Genomic DNA, 25,758 nt, shown 5'->3' with positions numbered 1-25,758 from the left:
TGGCTTCAGCTTCATCTGACGGCTGAAGACCTGCTGAACAATAATACGGATAAGAATAAAGGTGACAACAACAATAAGAATAACAAGAAGCAGGTAAAGTCTGGTTGTTTATTTCTATCACAGGAACCAAATGTAAATATATACAGTCAAACAGGAAGAGAAGTGAGTATAAATACTGAAGCATCAAAACGTCACAAACAACCTAAAACCTGCAGCCATGCACCGAGCGGTTTCTATGGAAAAGCTTATTTACAGCATCTCTTCATGAGTGTGAGAGCAGAGGATGAGGAGTCAGGCAGGACACCACAGGGACAGGTCTGTGGTCCCAGACCTTAGTGTGTCGGTGAATCATCAAACTCTTGTGCTTTTTTCCCCAAAATGTCAAACTGCAGTGTTGGTTTGGTGTTTCCTGGCACAGCAGCCGGGTGGAGTTAGTGTCGATAAGCGGCAGTAACGTGGGATTAGTGGTGCTTATTGCTAACGTTCCAGAGCAGAGTCAGTAGCATCTCATCCTTCAGATTCAGGTACTTCCTGCTTCATTCACAGGTGGAAGTCTTAAAGTGACACATTCAGTTTCTTCATCTGTCCTGAAACAAACAGCTTCAGTTTCAACACTGATCTGATCAAATAGAACAAACTTCTATATTCAAGGGTTTGGAATGACAGTAGTTTCCACTAAGAACTAAGATTCACATCCTTCAGGAAAATGCAGGTGAGCACCTCTTTGTTAATACTGTTATTTCCTGTTTCACTGTGAAGCTCATCAGCTGATTGGTCCAGTTACATGTTTGAAGATCTCATGAATTAAAAAGCTGCAGCTTCTGGAAAGGTTTCAGGACGTCACATGACGTGTAAAAAGACTCATTTCCTCAAAATAAAACTTTCCAGATGTGGCAATGATAAAACAGATGTTTCACCGTAGATCCTCGCAGCAGACGGAGGGATCACTCTGTCGAATCACATTCACTCAGGCGATGACTTTAATATTTAATATCTGTGACTGACTAAAATGGATCAGCTGATAAGTTTCACAGATGACAGTGATTTTTGTGTCAACACTGATTCTTCTGCTGGTTCTGTTTGTTCCAATTCATTGGTCAGCCAAATGATCTTCAGCCTCAGCCCATCAGGGCCGACCTTTGACCTCACACTACGTCTGTCGTCATGTTACTGGTCCCAGGAGGGAGGGGGGTCAATCGGATACATTCAAGAACAGGTCTGATGTGTCAAAGCAAACAAAGAGTCTGATTAAAGGAAGAAAAACAGCGAGGCCACAGGAAGTCTGCTCTTCTTCACCTCGGCCCCAAACCAGGACGGAGGAGAACGGCGAGCGGGCAGAGCTCATCACATCACCAGTTCCTTCATACACAGAGGCTGAAGTCTTAAGGCTCGTTACATGAAAGGGGGGTGGAGGGGGGGGTGGAAACTGAGACAGCAACCAGCTTTGTCTGCTGCTGAAGGAATGATGTTTTTTTTTCTTTTGGGAGGGGGGCGGGGCTAATCCCCCAGCGGCAACTTGATCATCTGATGGAACGGGGGGGGTCAGTAGGAAGAGATGTCGGAGGAGCTGCTGCTGTTGCTGGTGGACGTCTGAGCCCTTTTGATGTAAAGATTCAGCAGCTTCATCTATTGGAGGAAAACAGGAAGATGGTCAGAGGACAGACACGCCCCCTAAAAGGCTCTCAGTGTGTGGGGGGGGCGTACCTTGCTGCCAGTCAGCTGAGCCAGGTAAGGCTTCAGCTCCTCTCCAATCACAGAGTAGATGGCGACAAGGCAGAAGACGCTGGCCTTCCTCACGCTGCTCTCCGTGTTGTCGTAGCCCTGAAACAGGAAGTGTGTGTGGTGAGAGGAGGCTTTGGCGGCTCAGTGTCTGTGCGTGCCTGCGGCGTCTCTCACCTGCAGGAGTCCGGGGATGACGTCAGGCAGCAGCTGGTGCAGCGGCTCCTTGGTGATGCGCTCGATTGCTCTGGTCTGCATCTTGATGGCAGCCAGGTTGATGGGGTAGTCCGCCGTCTGCACGATGGGACACAGCACCTTGATGCACTGCTCCGGGTGGATGGAGCCCGCCATCGTGGACGCCGCCTCCTCTGCTGCCCGCACCACCTTTGACGGGGAGAACGAAGCGTCAACAAAACGGCCCAGATTGAGCAGAGATACGTCTACGTCCCATCATCCTCACCTCCTTGTGCGAGTCTTTGTGCGCTTCCAGTGTTTTCATGATGGTGAGCTCGGCGTAGTTCTTGAAGCGGGCCGGCTGGTTCCTCAGGATCTCCTTCAGGACTCGCAGGGCCAGAGCCCGGATGGTGTGCTGAGGGGGAGGAGTCAGTCAGCAGCAGTTTGTACACAGACATTCAGAGAAAAATCCGGAGGTCAAAGTGTCCGTCCTCACGTCTTTGTCTCCCAGCGTCTCCAGCAGCAGCAGCAACATGGTCTTGAAGTGCTCCTCCCACACCGCCAGGCTGTCCTCCCTGGCCACCTTCAGCAGCTCCAGCAGCGTCGCCCGCCGCTCATCGGAGCTACACTCCGCCGTCTGGCCCTGAGAAAGCTCCTTCAGCAGCTGCCCCACCAGCTCCAGCTGCTCGCCCGGCGCCGCTGCGAGGGGCGGAACCAGAGACACCACACGTTAAAACAGTTTCACTTCTCTTGTGGTCATGTGACAAACTGACTCTTTACCTGGGAAGCTTTTGGGGCTCAGGATCTTGTTCTCAACACACTCCTGTCGACGCCCTGCCACAGGAAAAAGGAAGAAACCTTTCAGAATAAAAGCACAAACAGATTACATCCACCTTGACTGAAGGGACGAGGTCTCACCGTCTCGCAGTGGCTCCACGGCGTCCTCGTGCAGCGCCTCCTTGCTGTCGGTGTAATTGTAGGGATTGTAGTCACGGAGGCGTGGGCCAGCAAAGGATCGTGGCGAGGGTGTGTTCAGCAGTGACGTCTTGTTGTCCAGGGCCATGCGTCCGCCCTCCACTGTGTCCCCGCCAGGCCGGGGGTCGGAGTCCGAGGTCGCCCCGATGCCAGACTGAAGGGGGAGGGTCAGAGTTTCACAGATCACATGACAGTTTGGTGTTTTCTCTTATTGGACTCCCACACTTACCATGACGTCCCTCTTGCCTTCCCGCCTCAGTGGCTCCATCAGGTCCTCCTGGCTGCGGAAGCTGAAGTTCTGGATCGCCTCGGTGACACCGCGCAGCGAGCTGTAGATCTCATCAGAGTTCAGGTTTTCACTGTCGTCCATCACACTGGGGGGGGCAGAGGGGGCAACACGTGTGACATCATGTGACCCAATTGGTTCTTCCACACAGGATGTTGGTGGAAGCGTGGATGGCTCTGTCATGATCCAGATCACCTCTGTTCCGTGGTCATGGATCGGCATTGAGCAATGACTGAGGACACGCCCCCTCGCCATGGACCAAACATGACACTTCCTGTTTGGGTCAAAGTCTCAAGCACATCTTTACAAAATAAAAGCCTGATTCCTCTGATGTTCCTCAAAGTCTGACTTCCAGTTTGGTCCATGATGGGACACAGATAGCACCATCCAGTCCGGTCCAGTCCAGACTACAGTCCAGAGTCCAGTCCATTCCGGTCCAGTCCAGACTACAGTCCAGAGTCCAGTCCAGTCTGGTCCAGACTCCAGTCCAGACTCCAGTTCAAAGTATTGTCCAGTCCAGTCCGGTCCAGACTCCAGTCCAGACTCCAGTTCAGTCCAGAGTCCAAACCAGTTCAAAGTATTGTCCAGTCCAGTCCGGTCCAGTCCAGACTCCAGTCCAGACTCCAGTTCAAAGTATTGTCCAGTCCAGTCTGGTCCAGACTCAAGTCCAGAGTCTGGTTCAGTCCAGTGTAGTCCAGAGCCGTGCATGCTGACAAGCAGAGGTGAGGAAGCTGAGGACTCACAGATGAAGGTGAAAGGGGCGGAGTCTGAGGTTTCACAGCTCGACAGTTCATTCTTCTGTTGTCATGGTAACAGCTGACGATAAATCTAAACCACCTTCATCATCCATGCTAGTTAATTTAGATCAGATGTGAGATCTGAGGTCAGCAGCAGCCGACTGTGAAACCCCAGCAGAGAAGAGGAGGAGGATAAAGAGGATGAAGAGGAAGGGGGTGGGGTTACCTGGGTGAGCGAGCTCGCCGCACAGCCTTGAGGGAGGAGGGAGAAAGGGGGGAGAGAGAGGATGGAGGAGGGAACTTGGAGAGCCTGTCTGTGGTCCAACCCCACAGCCGACTACACCAGGGAGGAAGAGGAGGAAGAGGAGGGGGGGGCCCAGAGAGAAGACAGACGTGAGAAAGGCTTTGTGCTCTCATGTTAGCTGTTAGCAATCGCATCAGCAGGAGACCATGTGACCACGACTCATCGACCTTCACCACCTGAACATTTCTGACGCTGTGTTTTTGGCTTAAAGCAAAGGATTTTGGGAGTGTGGCTGTGATGAGATGAATCACAAACACCCAGACTGCGTGTTGTGATTGGGTTGTGCGTTGCCAGTGGGGGGGGGTCAGTGTGGCATTACCTGGGGGAGAGGCCACCGTGGGAGCAGTTGGTGGGCGAAGTCAACGGGCTGCTGCGGCTGCTTGGCTGGCGAGGAGGCGTCCAGCTCGCTGTGTTGCTGGGAGATGCCTGCAGAGAGAAGCAAAGAAAAACGGGCTTTACGCACAAACATGCACACACGCCAAGCACCACGTGTCTCACTGGAGCACGCAAGTGTGTTACCATGACGATGCCACTGTTGGCGCTGGCGTTCCTCAGGTGGTTGTGCAGCAGCTTGGTGGTCCCGTCCTGGAAGGTTTTGGGCAGAGCGCCCAGCAGCATCGTGAACTCGGGTGTGTTCAGCTCGAAGAGAGCGATCAGCACAACCTGGGCTGCCTGCACACACACACACACACACAGTTAGAAATGATCTGCCCCGTTCTTGGTGACCTTGTGACCTCTGCCCCTCTTCCTGGTTTGAGGCGGTTGAAGCAGTTTTTCTGAGTCCAGGTGGTGACCCTGAAGGCAGCACAGACTCACATGCAGCAGAAACAGATTCATGCACAACTTTGTCTTTGTCACAGTTAGAGCGGGAAAGCTGCGGCTGGTCATGTGTCAGGTTACATGGAGCGTCACTGCTCCTGAGGTTAGAGCCACTTGTGGCGCCGGGTCATGCTATGGGCGGAGCCTCTACCTGCTTGCATTTCTCCTCCAGGTTTCCCTCCCCTGGCAGAGAGGCCACGGCAGTGGGGCGGCCTGATAACTCCTCCCCTCCCCAGTTATGAAGGGTCTGGGTGTTTGTGGATGAAACAATGTCAACAATGACATCAGAGGATGAGACAGGAAGCTGTGAGGGAGGCGGGGCTGGTCCCGACTCTCCACGTGTCCTCACTTCCTACCTTGCGGACGTCGGAGCTCTTGGGCTCAGTGGTCCAGGTGATGATGCGGGAGACGGCGAGCCGTGTCTCGCTGGAGTTGACGAAATCAGCTGGGTCCATCTGGCGAGCCAGGGCCTCGATGTAGCGCAGGATGGCGACCTTAACCTTCAGGTTGGGCGTCTGCGTCTGGTCCACAATGAAACGCATCAGGATGTTGAACTGCTGCTCGTACGGGAAAGACTCTCTGCAGGAGGAGGCAGAGACGCAGGTAAACGCAGGAAGTGGGACCGCCACAGAGGAGCGATCTAATGGCAGCAGCTGACCTGGTGACATCGAGCGCCTTCTGGACTTTGGCCTGGACGGAGCCCAGGAGGTCGGCGCCCATCTTCTTCAGCAGCTGCGTGAGCAGGACGAAGAGCCAGTCCTGCAGGTCGTCTCTGTGCAGGACGATGAAGTCCACCAGGGTCTCCAGGAACATGCTGAAGACCTGACAGAGAGATGCATTATGGGTAGGAGGCCACAGAGAGGTGACAGTCAGGACAGAGGACTGGGGTGAGTGGACACTTACTCTCTGAGGGGTTAGCGTCCACAGCAGCGACGAGTCGTGCAACAAAGAAACACTCTGTTAGTCAGTTAGTTCACATTAGTCATGTGACTGATGACATCACTGTCATGGCCACCAGTGAGCTCACCTTACTGTGAGGGTCTGCAAACATCCTGGTGAAGATCTCACAAAGCCTCTTCAGCTCCACACGGCTGCCAAAGACAACCAGCACTGTATTTACCACTTCCTGTCAGCTGGAAGTCACCGTGCTCCCATCATGCATCACACTCACCTTAGCATCCGTTGGCTCTTCAGCAGGTTCTGCAGACCCAGAAGCCCCTCCTTCCTCTCGGACCAGTTGGCGCTGGCACAGTGGTTCAGTACCTCGGCCACGTCCTCTGTCTGACGTAGGTAGTGTGGCGCCATACCGCCGTTACGGGAACTATAGGAGCGCTCTGAGCAGGCGCTGGAAGCGTCGCTGTTGGCGTCATCGTCAGAGTACATGCCCGGTGACTCAAAGCGCCGCCTCACTGGCCTCCGCTAAGACAGACAGAAGAAGACGGTGGCATTTTAGACGGCGTCAGCAGTGAAACTTCAGTTGCCATGTTGGAGCATGCAGCTACAGACGCAGACATGCAGGAAGTGAGGATGACATTAGGGTTAGGCTGAAGTGACGTCATGCTCCTCAGACAGAAGATCATTGTACCTTACTCCTCGAGTCTCCCAAGAGCTGGGGTCCAGGGACAAAGAGACAGAGGCTGTTACTGTACAGGACATGACATCATCATCATCATCATCGTCAGTGTTTCTGACAGCGACTCACCAGAGCGTCGGCCACCGCGGCCTCCACCTCGGTGCCCGTGTTCAGGATCCTCATGGCGTTGACGGAGGCCGAGATCCGAGCCTGATGGGACAGTCGGTCTGAAAAAATTAAACATACGTTAGCAGGTGAGCAGGAGGAGGAGGGGGGAGGTGAGAGGGGGGTGGGGGGCGGAGCTTCAGTCGTGCAGGTGTGGCGTTTGGACACATGCACTTGAAAGGCCAGTGACCTCTTCACCCCAATATCTGATCCAGTATCTTCAGGAGTGAAGATCTGAGTCCTGGTGGACTCAGGTGGACATGATCAGTTGAGTGTTGCCCCCTGCTGGCCAATGAGAGCTCTAACAACGGGAAACACCAACATGCTCCAATGGCAGAGCCGGCAGGTGGCGTCATGCAGGAATGGGGGGGGGGGGGGGGGGTGGTTGACTGCTGATTGGCCAAATGTGGCTCAGTGAGTGACGGTAACAACCTCGACGGTCACCTGAGGACTCTGCAGACGTCAGGGCACTGGTGGAGCGGGAGTAACGGTGAGTTGCTGCAGGAGGACGCCATGTTTGAGGACAGCAGGAAAAAAGACGGCTGCTGTTACTATGAAACAGGGACCTGACTGATCATGTACCTCAAACATGAAAACAGACACACAGGAGGACACCTGCACCTGTCCTGTCTACCTGACGCTCTGGTGGTCTGAGGAGGAGCTGCTCTGGACTTCAGGACAGTACTCACCCAGGGGGGAGAAACCCCTGGCGGGGCTCGTATCACGGCTGCTCTCGCGACTTGTTTCGCGGCTGCAGCCCTGACTCATGCTGGGACGGGGGATTCGACTCCGGGCTGGAGGGGTGAGACAGAGACAGGAGGACACAGAGGGAGTGGGGGGGGGGGGGGGACAGAGAGAGAGGAGGGGAGAGAGAGGGAGACAGAAAGAGAGAGGGAAAGAGAGAGAGAGGGAGACAGAGGGAGAGAGAAGGAGGGGGGGGAGAGAGAGAGAGGGGGAGAGGGAGAGAGGGGGAGAGGGAGAGAGAGAGAGGGGGAGTGGGGAGAGAGAGGGAGTGAGGGGGGGTGAGAGAGGGAGACAGAGAGAGAGAGAGAGGGAGGGGGGGCAGAGAGAGAGAGAGAGAGAGAGGGGGAGCGTGAGAGAGAGAGAACAGACAGAGGCAGAGGGAGAGAGAGGGGGGAGGGGAGGAGAGAGAAAGACAGAGAGAGACAGAGGGAGAGGGGGGGACAGACGGGGGGACAGACAGCAGTGCAGGGGGAGAGTTAGGCTCTGCAGAGACAGTTAGTGAGACAGAATCAGACTGAGGTGGAGGATTAGTATGAGACCAGGACCAGGAGCTGAGATGAAACAGTGAGACTCGTGTCTTTGACCTTTGACCTCTGACCTCTGACCAACCCAGGTCTCAACTCCTCGTCAGTGTCTCGGTCCTGATTACCGGTGACATTTCCCCATGAAGACCTGGTCCCTACCTGATCTGCTGGGGCTGGTCTCTCGGCTGCAGCCGTGGCTGCGGTGACCTCGGGGTCGGCTCTTATCGCTCAGACTGTTAGAGGTGATGTTGGCGGCAGCGGCGGCGGTGCCCATCATTGGCCTCGGGCCTCTGCCATAGGTGGAGCCCAGGAGTCGGCCTGGAGACCCTGAACGACTCCCCGCTGGAGAGGAGAGAACAGAGAGTTAAAGCACTGGATCTGATCAGGAAAAGACAAGAAAAAGAAGAGGAGGAGGCGGCTACTAACGCTGAGACTGCGAGGCTTTCCCTCGGCTCCGCCCACGGCTGTCCGTCACAGATGGAGCATTGCCTGAACTGGTCCTCCGGGTACGGATACGACCTGAGGAGGGAACAGTGAGACAATGGCTAAAGTGGATCACTGATGTCATGCAGAGACAGGAAGGAGGACGATGAGCCTGCAGACGTGAGACACTGATGAAGGACAGAAGAGAACCACATCACATCCTGACCCGAGTCCAATCTGTGTTAGTGTGTAACGTGCAGTTACTAAAACAACACAACAGACACACTCAGACTCCTCATGCACCAGGTGAATCCTGATACAGTTGGAGGTCAAAGGTTACATTACAGTTCACTCAGAATCCACCTCAGTGGACGGAGCGTGACAGGAAGTGCAGCTCCAGACCTATACCACAGACTTCAGGGTCAGGTCTAACCTGATCAGAAACCTCAACACCACTTTGTGACGGGGGGAGGGTGTGACATCATCGCCCATGTGGGGCACACCATGCGGAGACAGTCCATGCACAGAGACAGTCCACTATGGCAGTGAGGGGGGGACAACACACACTATCATTCCCCCGTGGACACACATCTTACCGTCCTCATTCACAGACCACGAGCCGTCTGACAGGTGGGAGAGACACAACAAGGGTTAGGGGTCAGGGGTCAAGAGGCCAAGCTTCAGAAATGTTAGGCGAAGAGGTGAGCGGAGGGGGGCAGGTGTGTAGGAACCCATCAGCTGATGTGGTCTGACGTGGTCTTACCCAGGGAAGCGTAGGATCCAGGGGGGAGGGCTGAAGCCGAGCTGAAGGGAGAAGCTGCTGACACAGCAGGCATCCTGGTGCGGGCAGTGGCGGTGGCGGCCACGGCCGCGTTGACATCCACGTCGCTACGAGAGCGCTGCAGGGCGCCCTGAGAGGAAGCTGCAGCAGGCGCCCTGGGGGCGTGGCCAGGTTTGGCTGCAGGTCAGACAGGTAAGTCAGTAACTTCAGACCAAATGACGGAAAACATGGAGGAGAGTCCGAACTTTGAACTCACATCTGGCTGAGCTGCTTCCAACTGAGCTTTTCACAGAGAGAGGTCGACTGTGGAGACAAAGGAGGAAAACATTGTTGAGACCAGGAAGTGTCACCGCTCGTGACTCAAACCGCTGATGGGGGGAGTGAAGGTCTCACTTGAGGCTCTCCTGAGAGGAGGAGGATGAGCGGTCGGACATGGGCAGCGACATCAGACTGTCTCCGCTCCTCAGGTGGGCCTGGAGCGCCTTCTGATAGGACGCCTCCAGGCCCTGGAACAGCTGCTCCGCCTCGCGGCTGAAGTGACTGTGGAAGCTCCAGTAACACCTGCAACAGTCAGAGCGGCCGTCAGTACTTCCTGTCCGTGTGGCGTCACTGACGCAGCTCGGCAGGAAAAGGATGAGCACCACTTACTTTCTGGCCACAGAGCGAGCCTCAGCGTCGGCGTCATGGACCCCCTTCTTTATGGTCTCCATTAAAACGGCAACGTGTCTACAACAGGAAGTCAGATGACATCAGCATGAGGCAGAACAGAAAGTATTTCAGGTTCTCTCTTCATCTTAGATTTGACCTTAGAGACCAAACGAAAATCTGACTAAATAATGGATGAAGTCCTGAAATGGCACACAGGCCGTCTCCGTGGAAACAGCGGTAAATTTCAGAGACTCTGTCAAGCACCCTCCAGCTCGGCTGGAGCTCGGGTGATTTTCACAATAAGAGTCTGTCTCTCATATGGATGAGAACCGGAGAGCTCCCCTGGTGTGGGGGGGTCGGCTCAGGTTTCTCCCTGGTGGCGGCAGGAAGCAGCCAGGCTGAAACACAATGAGCCATTTGGAGGCAGACAGAGGTTCCCCTGGCATTACCATGGAAACTGCTGAGGTAGGCATCGACCTGGCGTCAGGTTTCATCAGCCTGAGGATATAGCTTCAGACTGTTCCCTCCCAGTTTCTACACAGAGAGAGACGGGCCACTGACCCGGGTTGGACTGACAGATACTGTTCATCTGTCCTTACCTCTGCAGAGAGCTCGTCTGCCACTCCTGAAGGAGAAGGTCCAGGAACTCGAAACAGCGTCTGAGGAAGGGAAACATTTAAGTCACAGCCTGAAGCCTGAAGACCTGAGCATCGAAACCATGAAGTACAACACAAAGATCACATTTAGAAAGTGAAAAGCACCCACCTCCTCACGGCCACAGACTTGGACGTACAGTTGCTGGTGATGATGGGGATGAGACGGGGGAAGTGTGTGTGCTGTGAAACAGAAGAAGAGTTTCAGTGTTTCTTCCACTGTTCGATTTGAAGTTGTGAGATGATCTGCAGAGCTCAGAGCTGCGGCAGCATCATCACCATCAGCACAGAGGGGCTGGCATTTCAGCTGCACATACTCTGAGGATGAGGCGGATGGCCACCACGCCAGAGGTGGCCATGATTTTGGCACTGTTGGGGACCAGATTGAGGAGAGTCGGCATGACGGCCTCTGCAGCGTGGTCGAAGCGACTGCCGAGCATCAGCGACAGGTGGCTGAGGACGAGAGAGCAGATCATAACCAGCGATCAGTGAGGAGGAAGAGGAGAGAGAACTCTGCTCTGCTTTCATACACGAGAAATGATTTAGTGTTGTCATTTTGCGACCTCTCACCCCAGAGTGATGCAGGCCTCCCTCACCACCTGAGAGCGCAGGTCCTTGGCTGACAGTTTGAAGGGTGCCTCCATGAGCCGCAGCTGCTGCGGGAAGCCATCAAACTCTGCTGCACCGGCAAGAAGCAGCGAACGCAGCTTCTTCAGCTGCGGGAGGAGACGAGACAGGAAATGGTCATGAGAGGCATTTTGACCTCAATGATACCTCAGACCACGGTGAGAGGACGACAGGACGTCTTACCGCCGCCACTCTGAGCTCCCAGTCCTTCTTGTCGTCTGACAGCACGTCTCTGATCTTCGTCATGGCCTCCTCCACCTCCCTGTTGGAGTAGATCTGAAAGGTAAAAGCAGAAGTAGAAGGTGAGCAGAATTGGAGGTCTTCACACAACACGATATGAACGTGTGAAGACTCGTACTTGTACAGAGGGAACGTCCTCAAAGGCCTGGATGAAGTCCTCCTCGTCCACAGCTCCAGCACAGGACCGGTCCCTCCCTACACCAACACCAGGACAAGGACAAGGATGTAAATCCAGATCCACATCAAAGAACTTCACCATGTTCTATATGCTGTTGTTTCAGTGGATTTGTGATGTTCCGGTTTGTATCTCCACATCAGCGGAGAATTAAAAAAAATGACTGATGTCTTGATGCGTAGATGTGAAGGGACCACGTGGTCCTGGTTCTGACCTGCTGACTTGTTGCTGGAGGCGGAGGCGGGGCGTCGAAATGAACCCATGCTCACCATTGTCCTCCCAGACAGCGAGGCTCCCTTGGACGAGGACGAGGAGCGGCCACCATCCACAGAGTCATCGTCCTCAAAGTTTTTATCTGGAGGTGGAGACACACTGAGGGTCAGGGGGCGGAGCCAGAGAGAATGCCACCGCTGAGCATCTGAGCGATGCGGACTCAGCTGGCCCACAGGACATACCTCACATTCCTACATTTCCAACATCACACAGAAATGATGGCAAGGAGGGCAAAGGTCAGAGGCACAACGGCCCACGACAGAGCACACAGTCGGACCTGTGTCCAGACGGAGCTCAGTCGGACTCTACAGGACTTCCTGTTTCTTCTCCTGAGCTCAAAGTCACCGCGAATATGAACATAACTGGTGGATGTGAATAAATAAGTAAATGAGACCCAGCTTACAGAGGCCCCTCCCCCTGGACTCTCCTGTGGGGGTCCAGGGTCCTCACCAGAGGAAACCGCCAGACCAGCAATCAATCCTCTTAATTATTCAAACTTTCCACACACACACCTCATCAGTCAGGTTGCAGTTTCTCAACACAAAGTGACACATTGACAAGTGTGTCACGTTAGGCTTAACACAACACAACACAACACATCAGCTTCAGGCCTTCACTGGGAGAAAACATTCATCCTAATGAGTTCAACTCACACTGACCGTCTGCACCTTTCCAGGATAAACGATGACAACAGATTTACAGAATGGTTGATCGTTGTTTTCACCCCAAGACCTTAACCTCGCTCACAGATACACAACCAGGCGGCGTCACATCCTGTGTATTGTTCATACAACAATCTAGCTGAGAGCAGGCCAGGAAATTATCCCTCTGTTTACGTTTGAGACACCGCAGACAGCCATCCGTCATCCAGCCCCCCCGGCCCACCCCTCCTCCCCTCAGCTGCATCGCTGATCACTGATTTCATCCTCCAATATTTCTCTCTTCTGTCTCTGCTCGGTCCCTCCCTGCAGAGGAAGAGCAGCAGCAGCTTACAGGAGCAGATCCGCCTGCACACCAGCTTCCTCAGCATGCCGACAGGCAGACCGGCAGCCGTCCAGTCCTCTGGTCCTCCGGTCCTCCGGTCCTCACATCTTCTCCCCCAGCTGTGGAGAGGAGAGGCGACTCCTACAGCAAGCCTCCCCCCTCTTCAGGGAGCACGTGCTTCAACAGGACCTTCCTCTGTCTCCGTCTTCCTTCACTTCAGAGGCAGGACCAGGATGGAGGGGGGGGGGGGGGGGGGGGGTGGGGGGGGGGGAGGAGGGAGCAGAGGGGTGGGGTTTCTCTGGAGATAACCCTCCAGTGTTCAGTCTGGAGGCGGAGCTGGTAGGTGGAGTCAGAGATGAAGGACAGCTACACGACCATGATGACTCAGGAGAGGAGGAGGGAGGAAGGAAGGAGCAAGCTTGTCCTCTGTCGGCTCTCCACCCGAGCTCATCCATCAGCAGCTGGAGGGCCCTACCCCTCAGCCATTTAGTCAGAAAATACTGAAATAATTCACAGTAATCTGATATATAGCATTAGAGCAGAGGAATGACTGAATGATGCACTGAAATGTAGATTCAGTCATTCAGAACGTGATTATCAAAGTGACTGTAGCATATCAGAACGGTCCAAATGTGGATCCATCAGATAAGAACTGACTCACAGTCGGCGCTGGAATCGAACAGGTAACTCCTCTCCCTGATTGTTCTTGTCATCTGTTCTCCTCCTGGCGCCTCATCAGAGTCTCTGAGCCTGATAAAGTCTGACGGCTGATCTCCTCGCTGCAAATTCACTAAATGAGCAGGAGAGGTGAGGCGTTCAGGGGCAGTGCGGGTCTCAGCACAGACTCTGGTGGAGAGCCCCCACCTGCACACCCCCTCCCCCTCAGACAGCCTGACTGCTGAATGCTGCTGATCCTGTCACATGTTTGATTTTGGACGTCCTGTTGAGAGCTGACACTTCCAGTTTGGAGAGGCGTGTTCCTGTTGTGTTTTGTGTGTCTGTGCAGGCAGGACACAAAAACCACAACAGGAGCAGGTGTATCAAGGTAAGCAGGACCTGACCCCCCCTCCCTGTAGGACCTCCAGAGACCTGGACCCAGAGCAGCTCAGCACCAGGAAGACATGACATTAGACTTTATTTACACAACAGTTCAACTCACAGAAAAACAAACTGCTCGTCATTTCACCCCCGATTATCATGACGACAAGACACAAAAGCAACCACTGATGATCACAACCAGCTCCTGCACACGCACACATACACACAGACAAGCCCCGAGCGTCACCTGGCAGACTTCCTGTCTGTGGTCTGTGGCCTGACGTGGATCCAGCGGAGGACAGACGTTAGCGTCCTGACACCAGCAGAGACACTGAGACAGAGACACTGCTGCCCCCTCCCCCCAGCTGGTCTTGTGACTGTAGGGACAACAGCTGACACCACGCCTACAAAATAAAAGCCCCGGGCTGCCAGAGCAGGGAAGCTCTTTGTTCTTTCATTTAGTTTTCTTCTTCTGTCTCACTGACTCCACTTTCTGCTGCTCAGTTCAACTTTAATGCAGAACAAAGACTGAGCTCAGGTTACACTGCAGGCGCACTCAGCTCTAACCAGATCACGTCACGTTTCCACCGTGCTGAATAAATATAATCACAGCTGATTGGCTGATGTCAGGAAACAACCAGACCAGGCGTCCGAACAGGAAGTCATCAGGAAGCGTGACCTTACCTGACAAAGGTGAGGGGACCATGTTCCCCGACCTCTGCACTTCATCAAATTTGCTGAAGATGACGTTGAGCCTGGACAGAGAGGAAACAGAGTGAGCAGCAGCTGAGGACGAGACTGAGCTCGCTGCTCTCAGACTCTCCAGAGAGACATTAAATAGGCCGGAGCATCATCGCCGCTGCCAAAAATACAAAGCCAGGACAAACACCGATCCTCACGCTGTCGATGTCTTTGTCAATCTGAGCCCTTTAGAGCGACCTGTTCCTGTGTGACGGTGAACGAGCAAGTAAAATCTAATGACATAAAAAATCATTTATGTGGAAAAGTATGAACACAAGACGGGACAGGAGATGCATTTCAAAAAATGTCTGAATCTGTCCGCCCAGCTCTGCAGGTTAATCGTCGCGCTGAGAAGGACAGAGACGGAACATTTGAGTGGAATTTGTTTGTTCGGAGAAAATTAATGAAACTGACTTTGTCTCAGTTGAACCGTGTTATGTGACTGTCTTATTGCGGATGAAATAACAAAACTTTACTCCATTTTTCACGGAGGATTATTGAACGCACCGTGACTGAGGCAGACCCTTCTTCCCCAGGTCCATCCTCACTCGCTCGCCGACGTGGCGGTAAATCTCCACCAGGCAGTTCATGGCCCCGTCACGCACCTGCAGTTCGACAATGACGACAACATGAGAACACAAGCTGCGACACAACAAGCAGAGACGGATATTACACCGGTCTGAAAGAGAGTTCAGGTTCTCATTGATTTTAATGGTAATCATATGAAGCTGTTTTCTCTCCAGCGTCATATCAAGTTTTTTATTTTTGAGATATTTACTCAGTTGTATTCTCAATCATCTTCTGATGCTCTTATTTTGAAGGCAGATGGGGTCGAAGATAGAAACTAACAATAAAAGCATTTCCTTCTCATCTCTGCCTCCTTCTCTATTTTAGTGGTGACGGTTCACGATTTGTTTCAGTGTTCAGCTCCAGGAAGCTCCCAGACACAGCTTCCTGTCCTGAGGAGGAAGCCCCCCCACCAGTGATGATGGACCGCTACAGCCTATCAGGAGTCAACACACTCAAACACAGAGTGGAGCAGGAAGCAGGAAACAGAACTCAGAGATCCTGGATGTGGTCTGACCTGGTCTGCCCTGGCTGAGGCGTCTATGCCTGACCAGCAGGGGGCGAACACAGACCAGTGATCTGATCCCGCTCCTCATGATGGTCCACTTCCTGTTTCACCACCATCACAGCAGCACACAGATGCCAGACCTGGACCTGGACCTGGACCTGAACCTGGACCTGGGCCCCTTTATGATGAACTGGATCAGTCATGGGGTCTCACCTGACTTGTGGGGTCTCCGAGGAGGTTACAGATGTGAGGAACTATTTTACTGAGAGTCAGACTCTGAGATCCAAACCTGAATGAACACAAACATGGGGATTACACAATAACTACACATCCTAGACACACACAAGCCTCAGTCAAATGACAATTACATGTAAATAAAACAGTAGGTTCATTCATCACTTCAGTAAGTTGTGAAAATGTCTCTGATGCATCTGTTTTGACATACTGAAGTGAATATGTTCATTTGAAATGGTCAGTGATGAATGTGAGTCTGAGGAAACATCTGGATCACATCTGACAGATGTAGATGCCACTTACACGTTTAAGGTGGCGATGAGGCAGAGGCAGATTCCCTCTCTGGTCCTGTTGTTCTTGTGTTTGAATCCTCCCATCATTCGCTCCCACACAAACTGAGACAGACGAGAGCAGAGTCACGATCAGAACGGAAAGCCCAATCACAGAGTCACAATCGGCCCCAGAGCATTTGAGCACCTGAGGGTTCGCAGCCTGGTCCATGATCTTCAGCAGAAGCGCTTGGTCCTGGTCTCGGACTTGGTCCTTGGCATCTCCCAGTCGGTCTATCAGGCTGGGTAGAACTGAGCCAACACAGAAAACAGATTACAGGCGGCTCCTTGACTCACCGAGTTCGTCTTCTGATCACCATCAACGTCCTTAATGTCACACATTTCATTATAAACACCTTAAAAGATGAAGTGATTCATCATATCCATGGAAAAGTGATTTAAACAACATTTCCCACAAGGCCTCCGTGATAGGTAACTGAAAGCATGAAGAAATAATACATTCATAAAGAAAATATCATTCACATTATTTTGGGGAGAATTTATCAGTAGAAGAAAAAATCCAGTAAATTGTCCACAAATGACAGACTGTTGTTTTAAAGGAGTAAATCTGACTGTTCCTTGAAAGGGGTAACACACAGACTGTTCCTTTAAAGGGGTAACACACAGACTGTTCCTTTAAAGGGGTAACACACAGACTGTTCCTTTAAAGGGGTAACACACAGACTGTTCCTTTAATGGGGTAACACACAGACTGTTCCTTTAAAGGGGTAAAACAGACTGTTCCTTTAAAGGGGTAAAACAGACTGTTCCTTTAAAGGGGTAAAACAGACTGTTCCTTTAAAGGGGTAACACTCTGACTGTTCCTTTAAAGGGGTAAAACAGACTGTTCCTTTAAAGGGGTAACACACTGACTGTTCCTTTAAAGGGGTAACACACTGACTGTTCCTTTAAAGGGGTAACACACTGACTGTTCCTTTAAAGGGGTAACACTCTGACTGTTCCTTTAAAGGGGTAAAACTTCCTTAATGGGTAACACTGCTGTTCCTTTAATGGGGTAACACACTGACTGTTCCTTTAAAGGGGTAACACACTGACTGTTCCTTTAAAGGGGTAACACACTGACTGTTCCTTTAAAGGGGTAACACACTGACTGTTCCTTTAAAGGGGTAACACACTGACTGTTCCTTTAAAGGGGTAACACACTGACTGTTCCTTTAAAGGGGTAACACACTGACTGTTCCTTTAAAGGGGTAACACACAGACTGTTCCTTTAAAGGGGTAACACACAGACTGTTCCTTTAAAGGGGTAACACACTGACTGTTCCTTTAAAGGGGTAACACACTGACTGTTCCTTTAAAGGGGTAACACACTGACTGTTCCTTTAAAGGGGTAACACACTGACTGTTCCTTTAAAGGGGTAACACACTGACTGTTCCTTTAATGGGGTAACACACTGACTGTTCCTTTAAAGGGGTAACACTCTGACTGTTCCTTTAATGGGGTAACACACTGACTGTTCCTTTAAAGGGGTAACACACTGACTGTTCCTTTAAAGGGGTAACACACTGACTGTTCCTTTAAAGGGGTAACACTCTGACTGTTCCTTTAAAGGGGTAAAACAGACTGTTCCTTTAATGGGGTAACACACTGACTGTTCCTTTAAAGGGGTAACACACTGACTGTTCCTTTAATGGGGTAACACTCTGACTGAAGATCTGTAGCTGCTCACCGGTTCCAACCTGAGTCCTGAATCTGTCCTGCAGTCTGCTGACCAGAGCCGACAGGATGTCCATCCCCAGCAGAACCACCTGAGAACACACAAAAACACAACATCATGGAGTCAGCACCCCAACACTGACACACACTAACATGCACATAAACACACTGACACTCACATAAACACACTGACACACACAGACACTCACAAAAACACACTGACACACACTAACACTCACATAAACACACTGACACACACAGACACTCTCAAAAACACACTGACACACACAGAAACTCACAAAAACACACTGACACACACAGACACTCACAAAAACACACTAACACTCACAAAAACACACTGACACACACTAACACTCACATAAACACACTGACACACACAGACACTCTCAAAAACACACTGACACACACAGACACTCACAAAAACACACTGACACACACTAACACTCACATAAACACACTGACACACACAGACACTCTCAAAAACACACTGACACACACAGACACTCACAAAACACACTGACACACACAGACACTCACAAAAACACAATGACACACACAGACACTCACAAAAACACACTAACACTCACAAAAACACACTGACACACACTAACACTCACATAAACACACTGACACACACAGACACTCTCAAAAACACACTGACACACACAGACACTCACAAAAACACACTGACACACACTAACACTCACATAAACACACTGACACACACAGACACTCTCAAAAACACACTGACACACACAGACACTCACAAAAACACACTGACACACACAGACACTCACAAAAACACAATGACACACACAGACACTCACAAAAACACACTAACACTCACAAAAACACACTGCCACCCACACACACACACACACACACACCGGCTGCAGCCTGAGAGCAGCAACAAAGCAGCACTGGATCTGAAGCTGGGCTGCAAAGGATTATGGGTAATCTGAAAACTCCGACTTTCCGCAGAAAACGGGCCAAAAAGAGGAAAAGCCGCCGTTTTTCTGGGACACATGAGAAGTATGAGCGGCTGAAGCTGGACTCTGCGGGGAAAACCGGGACCTGAAGCGGAACCCTGAACGAAGCCGGTGTCGGCCGCGGAGCTGTCCGCCCCGCCGCCGTTACCCGGAAGCCTTCCTTGTCATGGGGTGGTTCGGGAGGCTCGATGAGCGGAAGTGAGAGTCTCCCTGCTGACACCATCACAACACGTCCGCACCGCCGGACTTCCGGTCCGGGTCCAGGTGCAATTTTTGGAACCTCACTGAAACCGTGAGAGCCACGTGACAAAAACAACGAGAGAGACACCGACTGAATGCTGCCACCCGGTGGACACACAGGACACTGCAGAGACGGACCGAGTGGGTCAGAGAGACAGACAGAATGAGACCAGCTGAGTCCATCAGAGACCAGCAGAAACAGACCGACACAGACCGAGTGGGTCAGAGACAGACAGACAGAATGAGACCAGCAGAGACAGAATGAGACCAGCTGAGACAGACCGAGTGGGTCAGAGACAGACAGACAGAATGAGACCAGCTGAGTCCATCAGAGACCAGCAGAAACGGACCGAGACAGACCTAGTGGGTCAGAGACAGACAGACAGAATGAGACCGGCTGAGCTCTGCCTCCCGGTGGACACACAGGAGACTACAGAGACAGACAGAGACGGACCGAGTGGGTCAGAGACAGACTGAGACAGACCGAGTGGGTCAAAGACAGACAGACAGAATGAGACCAGCTGAGTCCATCAGAGACCAGCAGAGACAGAATGAGACCGGCTGAGCTCTGCCTCCCGGTGGACACACAAGAGACTACAGAGAGACAGAGACAGACGGAGACGGACAGGGAGTCACCTCCACATCTCTGAATGTTCAACAGAAACAGACAGCTGTTGTTGTTGTTGTTGTTGTTGTGACAGTTTGTACACACAATCAGTTCACTGTTGCTCACAAACAGAAAATGTCTCAGCTGTCTGTTTGATATGAAGAATCCAGGAACGTCTCATTTGGACTCTCAGTGTTCGACTCAGACCAGCAGAACAGGAAGGAAACTGGGCCGACGGTGCTGCTTAAAATAAACCTCGTCCCCGTTACAGCAGAGGAGGCCGTTTCCAGGGCAGCAGGGAACGGTGTGTGTTGTGCTGTCTGAGCCAGAGCTTTCAGTCACTACACATCGACTGATTAATCAGCACAGCCCGCTTAGTATCTGCAAAATTACACACAATGAACTCTGAGGACACACAAATCACACACTACACACCAGACAGTGGATGCACTGTGGGGAAAAGATTCAGGCCCTGAAGACAGTTTGTCCCCAACAGAGGAAAACAAGATCAAAATGACATGTTGTCATGACAGCCGTGAACAACAACAATCCTGACTGTAGCTCAGTTTCATCACAAGACACACAGCAGCCGTAAAAAACCTCCAAAATGAGTCATCTTTTCTCCCTCAAACCTGTCCAGTCCAAACTCAACCATCATGGTCCCCCACAGACAGGAGGGACGGGAGGGACGGGGGAGACGTGAGACAGGAGGGACGGGAGGGACAGGGAGACATGAAACAGGTGAGACAGGAGAGATAGGAGGGATGGGAGGGACAGGGGAGACGTGAGACAGGAGGGACGGGAGGGACAGGGGAGACGTGAGACAGGAGGGACGGGAGGGACAGGGGAGACATGAGACAGGAGGGACGGGAGGGACAGGGGAGACGTGAGACAGGAGGGACGGGAGGGACAGGGGAGACGTGAGACAGGTGAGACAGGAGAGATAGGAGAGACAGGAGGAATGGGAGGGACAGGGGAGACGTGAGACAGGAGGGATGGGAGGGATGGAAGAGATGGGAGGGACGGGAGGGACAGGGGAGACATGAGACAGGTGAGACAGGAGAGATAGGAGGGACGGGAGGGGACAGGTGAGACAGGAGGGATGGGAGGGACAGGGGAGACATGAGACAGGTGAGACAGGTGAGACAGGAGAGATAGGAGGGACAGGAGGGACAGGTGAGACAGGAGGGATGGGAGGGACAGGGGAGACATGAGACAGGTGAGACAGGAGGGATGGGAGGGACAGGGGAGACGTGAGGCGGCAGACAGGAGGGACAGGTGAGACAGGAGGGGTGGGAGGGACAGGGGAGACATGAGACAGGTGAGACAGGAGGGATGGGAGGGACAGGGGAGACATGAGACAGGTGAGACAGGAGGGATGGGAGGGACAGGGGAGACGTGAGGCGGCAGACAGGATTCACAGGCTCTCCTCAGTGACGTCAGAGGGTGTGCTGGGTTTCTGCACCAGCATCCGCCCACCTTGAAGTTGCTGGAGTTGACCCAGGAGCTGGCCACGGCGTCCACCATCCGGTCCAGCGCGGCCTGGTCCTGCTCCAGGTCGGGGGACTTGGCCCGGTCCAGGACCAGCTCGATGACCTCCTGGCCCACCTGCAGCCTCTTCCCCACGTCGTTGTGCGTCACCTGCTCCAGCAAATAGTCCAAGCTCACCTCCTCCATGGCTGCTGGACTCTCCGGGACTTCCAGCTGCTTTGGGTCCGCACCGTGGTCCAGCAGTCCCCGGATCCGGTTAGTGTTCAGGAGGCAGCTCTGGGGTGTCCTGCGGAGGGAAGCTGCTCCTCATTGTTCTTCACTGGACTTCAGCAGAAAAAGGACACGATCAGGGCCGAGTCCCGGACAGACATGTCCCTCAGAGGTTCCGCTCACAGACCGACCTGAGCTCCTCCAGGTGAGCTGTCAACTGTCCATGTAGCTGTTAGCTCCCTGCTAGCCGTTAGCTTCCAGCTTCATGCAAACAGACGACAGCTCCTGTTAGCTGTTAGCTCAGCTAGCTGCTTCCGTCCTGTTGGACCGAGGGGTCTCCGGTCCGGTACCAGTCCCCTACCTGGCCCCCGGCCGGCTCGGTGCTCGGTTCCCGGTTGGCTGGCCGGTTGTCGGTGCCCTCACCGGATGGACTGAACCGATCCCCGAGGGAAAAAAAAAAAAAAAAAAAAAAAAAAAAGAAAAAAAAGAAAGCCAGAAGTGGCGGCGTGTCCTCCGCGTTAGAGGTGGACCACAGCCCGGGGATCGAGCTCCGGCCGGGGCCCCCTGATCTTCACCGCTCCGGTCATGTCCGTCCAGCAATCCCGGGGTGATATTGACCGACAATTAACCGATTAAAGCAAACAAATCCCCCATTTACCACAGGAAACACGTTTGGCCCTCCGCAGACACCGTAGAGGAAGCGGCGCGACAGCGACTTCTGCCGGCCGGAGGAGGAACTACAGCTGGTCTAAGTCACTGAAACCGTGCAGTGAAGTCTAAGAAATGAGACAAACGGAAGAGTTGAATAATTTTGTTTTATTTTGTGTTCTGCAGAGTGATGGGCTGAAGGTCGGCCTGTAAACAAACATGTGCTAAAATATCACCACGTGCTCCTTGTGGAGTAAAAGTGTTCAGTCTCACCTGATGTGTTTAATTAGCAAATAGGTTCTGGGAGTCTCGGTGCACTTTAACCTGCTGTCGAAGTCTTTGTTTTAACAATATAGCAATATGACAGGGGGAGAAAAAAAAAACTGTTACCATTTAAAATGAAATGAAGAGTTAAAAATGAGTATTAGGGCCCCATTACGGGACAAAGATCTGAGGTTTTGAGTGTAAATATAGCATATTACAATGAAATATGTATGATTTTAAGAAAATAAACTAAAGTTTGATGAGGACAAATTTTAAGAGATAAAAGTTGAAATTATGCTGTTTCAAGTTAAATATTCTTCATAGAAAATGATAAATACGGTTCTGTATAAAACGACAGTTCTAAAGATCTCCGGGGGGGTTGATCTATTGCTCAGGAGAAGGCCGGAGTGGTGGAAATATTTTAGCCTGAATAAAAATAAACAACTTAAAGCATGAAATTATTCATTTTATTTGAAAATAACCCGGAAGTTCTCCACTTCCGGTGTCTGGGCAGGACACGTGAGTATTATTGCCGGATTAAATCTCATTCCGTCCAGAAGGGACTGCTGAGAGGTCTCCAGAAGCGGGATGAGCTGTCAGTTTAGGTCAGTCTGCCAAAGTGTCGGAAATAAAAGATGAAATCAGAGAAAGATCCAGAAAAAGCGAAGCTGCGCAGTTCCGTTAGCACTGATGAATCCAAAGCTAACGGCGCTTCCGTCAGACAGCTGTCCTCAAAAAAAATAAATAAAATAAAAGTATCAGCCATCAAACAGGAGTTTTGTCCCAACATTGTGTGCTCTTTCCTCAGATCCGTGTGGCTGGTAAACGTGACTCCTGACAGGAACAAACACTGCTGTCCTCACTGAACTCCCGTCCAACAGTCCGTTGTGTCCACAGCTTCCTCGGAAAAGACGTCCTCCTGTCCTGCGTCAGCGACGAGGAGCCTCCAAGTCCCCGCCGCTCAGGATCCGATCTTCAGGGGTCGGGTGGTCAGTTTTCCTGGGCAGTACGGGACGGGGAACTACGTCATCGTCCTGCAGAACCTCCAGCAGAACCTCCAGCTGTCCGACTCCGGACTGTACAGCTGCCACATCCCAGTGGTGAGGCTGCAGTCCAGCTGTGCGGCTTTCCAGCTTCTTACTGAGAATGGAATATTACAGTCCTGTCGAAACAAAGTGCTTCTGGAGCAAAGAGAAAGATAAAAACCTCATTAGTGATGGAGGAAGCAGGTTTAGTTTGTGGTTCTTTTGAGTGAGGATACCTCAGCTTCCAGGAGCTGCTCAGAGGCTTTTTGACCAAGTCAGATGATCTTCAGAGGTGTAGATGTTCACGCCAGCCTCTTCTCACACTTCCTGCTTAAGTCAAAAATGTTTAGCTTAACAGCTCAGTAACGCCGTATTAAAAAAAAAAAAAAAGCTGTAAAAGCAGCCTGAAACATTCACCTGAAGCTTGTGTGTTGTTGCAGGTGGTCATGAAGAAAAGCATCCACTCGGGAACGCTGCAGTGGCTCCAGGCTTCCCCCTCCTCCTCAGCTCAGCAGCTTCCTCTAAATCCAGATTGTTGTCCAAACCTTTCACAACACATCTTCTGAAAAACAAGTTCTGTTTTCAGCTTTTTTTAACAACTCTCCTTTCACATGGGCTTCATTTCCCAAGAGTTCACATTTTCACCCTTCAACATTTCTCCAAACTGCTCTTTCCTTTAAAAACACAGTGTGAACTGCCGTTTCAAAGTAAAACTCTGGAACCGCTCCCATTCAGACTAATCTGGAACCAAAAGATGCTGAATTAAAAACGTTTAACGCTGTTCACCTCAGGTCATGTCATCAGGAGACTGATGGGTGAAGGATATCTACTCTGAACACAGATCCTACTCCGTTAACAGGCTTTTATTTATTTATTTATTTATTTATTTATAACAACTTCCCTACTGCAAAGGAAGATTTTTGCTTGTGATGTAATTACATTTTCATATCCCCAAAACCTGTACAAGGACAGCTTGAACTGAAAATTGCACTAAAGTCTGTTGAATTTTGAAGCAAAATGTGTCTTTTTCCTGCACCAACTCTGGGCCTTCGCTGTCAGTCTGAGTGTTGCTGAGCAACAATAACCTGTGAGGGACGAATGCTGTTACTGTCAGGACTGGTTACTGACGACTGAGTTCCAAAGTTATTGGAGTACTCTCCTGCTCATGCTCTCGGGTCAGGTACCGAGTCAGAGCATTCACAGCAAACCATCCAGTCAGGACAGAAATCTGTGACGGAGCCTAGACTGCTTCAAGAGGATAACATGTAAAATTGACATGTTGAACAGTGAGAGTGTCTCACCTGCAAACAAACAAACCTGCAGCTAAAGAGATTTTAGACTGAGCTCAGTTATTCAGAATAAAATCAGTTTTTACAGTGTTCACATTTTCAACACCTTCATCTGTCATCTAAACAAACTGCATCATGAATGATCAGTCTGACTTCTATACGACATTTTAATCTGCTCTGAAAAGCCTGACTCATGCTTCTTTCACTGAGCGGGTCAACGGGGCCACCCTGTGGGCAGATAGTGTAACTGTCATTGTACCTCACTGCTCCTGTTGGTCCAGGTCCTTGCTGTTGCAGATCTTTGGCCTCGAACAGGTTACTCCAGGAGGAAGCAGTCTGTCATGTGACAGGAAATAAACAGGACCATCTGACCATTCAGACTGAACACAGCAGAATCCTCCTCTGACCACACTGACCTCTTTGGCTCCGCCTCCTCCAACCACACTGACCTGAATACTTTCTCCACCTCTGATGACTCATGTTGACGGTGCAGTTGGTCCAATATGTGTCGTCACATCCAGCAGCATGGAGGGAAGGAGCAGCACAGGAAACAGGAAACAGGCAAGGCGTTGAAATGTTTCCCATCAGACAGTTGGCTTTCCAGCCCCGCCTCCTACAACGATTAGGTGGAATGCAATTAATCACCCCCCCCCCCCCCCCCCACACCACACACACACACACACACACACACACACACCCCTCCACCCAGAACCCCTCAATGACAGAATGAGAACAGAACCAGGAAGTCCTCCGTCCTGATTGGCTGGCAGAAGACACCACACCAACACCAGAACCCAGACCCCAGCAGAAACACCTGAGAGTCAGCCTGGGCACTCCCCACCTCCCCCCGCCAGCCACCAAGACCTCCCTACCCCACAACGGGAGCCCCCCTGTGACCCCTGGGGCAGGTTGGGGGCGCCCACCCAACCTGCCCCAGGACAGGCAGACCCCCGCCAGGTAGCAGAGACGTCCCGGCAGCGACGAAGAGCGACAAGAAGCACCCGAGCCAATCCCCGAGCATCGCCACCAAGGGCCAGGGCACCATGTCAGAGCGA

General features: G+C 51.9%; 1 protein-coding gene, 2 long non-coding RNA genes and 1 other non-coding gene across 7 annotated transcripts; 2 read left to right on the top strand and 2 right to left on the bottom strand.

Annotated features, from left to right (window-relative positions):
• Positions 1-94: 94 nt before the first annotated feature.
• Positions 95-21,453, bottom strand: LOC115056905 (CLIP-associating protein 1-A-like). 2 transcript variants are annotated; one of them, XM_029523688.1, is made up of 38 exons: positions 21,256-21,453; positions 17,933-18,011; positions 16,390-16,493; positions 16,216-16,307; positions 15,892-15,967; positions 15,111-15,208; positions 14,547-14,617; positions 11,782-11,922; positions 11,511-11,587; positions 11,336-11,428; positions 11,096-11,241; positions 10,843-10,978; positions 10,638-10,708; positions 10,472-10,531; positions 9,873-9,950; positions 9,618-9,785; positions 9,481-9,527; positions 9,207-9,401; positions 8,447-8,539; positions 8,180-8,362; positions 6,717-6,814; positions 6,600-6,623; positions 6,186-6,433; positions 6,042-6,105; positions 5,918-5,920; positions 5,673-5,836; positions 5,371-5,593; positions 5,166-5,261; positions 4,715-4,867; positions 4,515-4,621; positions 3,098-3,242; positions 2,812-3,022; positions 2,674-2,727; positions 2,390-2,592; positions 2,180-2,308; positions 1,897-2,103; positions 1,705-1,821; positions 1,543-1,626 (listed from the first exon to the last, which is right to left on the bottom strand). In XM_029523688.1, the coding sequence occupies exons 1-38, from the start codon at positions 21,451-21,453 to the stop codon at positions 1,543-1,545; spliced, it is 4,536 nt and encodes a 1,511-aa protein (XP_029379548.1). The 2 variants fall into 2 exon arrangements, with proteins under 2 accessions (XP_029379559.1, XP_029379548.1); XM_029523699.1 differs by lacking the exons at positions 2,674-2,727; positions 5,166-5,261 and adding an exon at positions 7,478-7,479 and having other exon boundaries at positions 95-1,626; positions 3,092-3,242; positions 4,721-4,867; ... (2 more) ...; positions 9,207-9,379; positions 9,477-9,527.
• Positions 19,084-19,210, top strand: LOC115058351 (U4atac minor spliceosomal RNA). The gene has a single exon (XR_003842052.1). It is a non-coding gene; the product is annotated as a U4atac minor spliceosomal RNA (small nuclear RNA).
• On the top strand, positions 21,240-24,418 carry LOC115056915 (uncharacterized). Of its 2 annotated transcripts, XR_003841838.1 has the most exons (4): positions 21,240-21,682; positions 22,141-22,994; positions 23,198-23,489; positions 23,855-24,418. It is a non-coding gene; the product is annotated as an uncharacterized LOC115056915 (long non-coding RNA). The 2 variants fall into 2 exon arrangements; XR_003841837.1 differs by having other exon boundaries at positions 21,240-22,994.
• Positions 22,498-25,284, bottom strand: LOC115056923 (uncharacterized). Of its 2 annotated transcripts, none has more exons than XR_003841841.1 (5): positions 25,153-25,284; positions 24,963-25,039; positions 23,832-23,976; positions 23,651-23,744; positions 22,498-23,570 (listed from the first exon to the last, which is right to left on the bottom strand). It is a non-coding gene; the product is annotated as an uncharacterized LOC115056923 (long non-coding RNA). The 2 variants fall into 2 exon arrangements; XR_003841840.1 differs by having other exon boundaries at positions 23,651-23,741.
• Positions 25,285-25,758: the final 474 nt, after the last annotated feature.

This window comes from Echeneis naucrates, chromosome 2, assembly GCF_900963305.1.
Source record: "Echeneis naucrates chromosome 2, fEcheNa1.1, whole genome shotgun sequence".
Lineage (NCBI taxonomy): Eukaryota > Metazoa > Chordata > Actinopteri > Carangiformes > Echeneidae > Echeneis > Echeneis naucrates.
The sequence above is the reverse complement of the archived record's forward strand: the minus strand, read 5'-3'. Positions and strand labels throughout refer to the sequence as shown.

Excerpts from the sequence above, each read along its gene's own strand:
- LOC115056905 (XM_029523688.1), bottom strand. The coding sequence starts at position 21,453 with ATGGAGGAGGTGAGCTTGGACTATTTGCTGGAGCAGGTGACGCACAAC. Across the intron at positions 11,429-11,510 it reads AGGACGTTCCCTCTGTACAA|ATCTACTCCAACAGGGAGGT; the intron begins GTACGAGTCTTC and ends TTTACCTTTCAG. Across the intron at positions 10,532-10,637 it reads AAGTCTGTGGCCGTGAGGAG|ACGCTGTTTCGAGTTCCTGG; the intron begins GTGGGTGCTTTT and ends TCCCTTCCTCAG.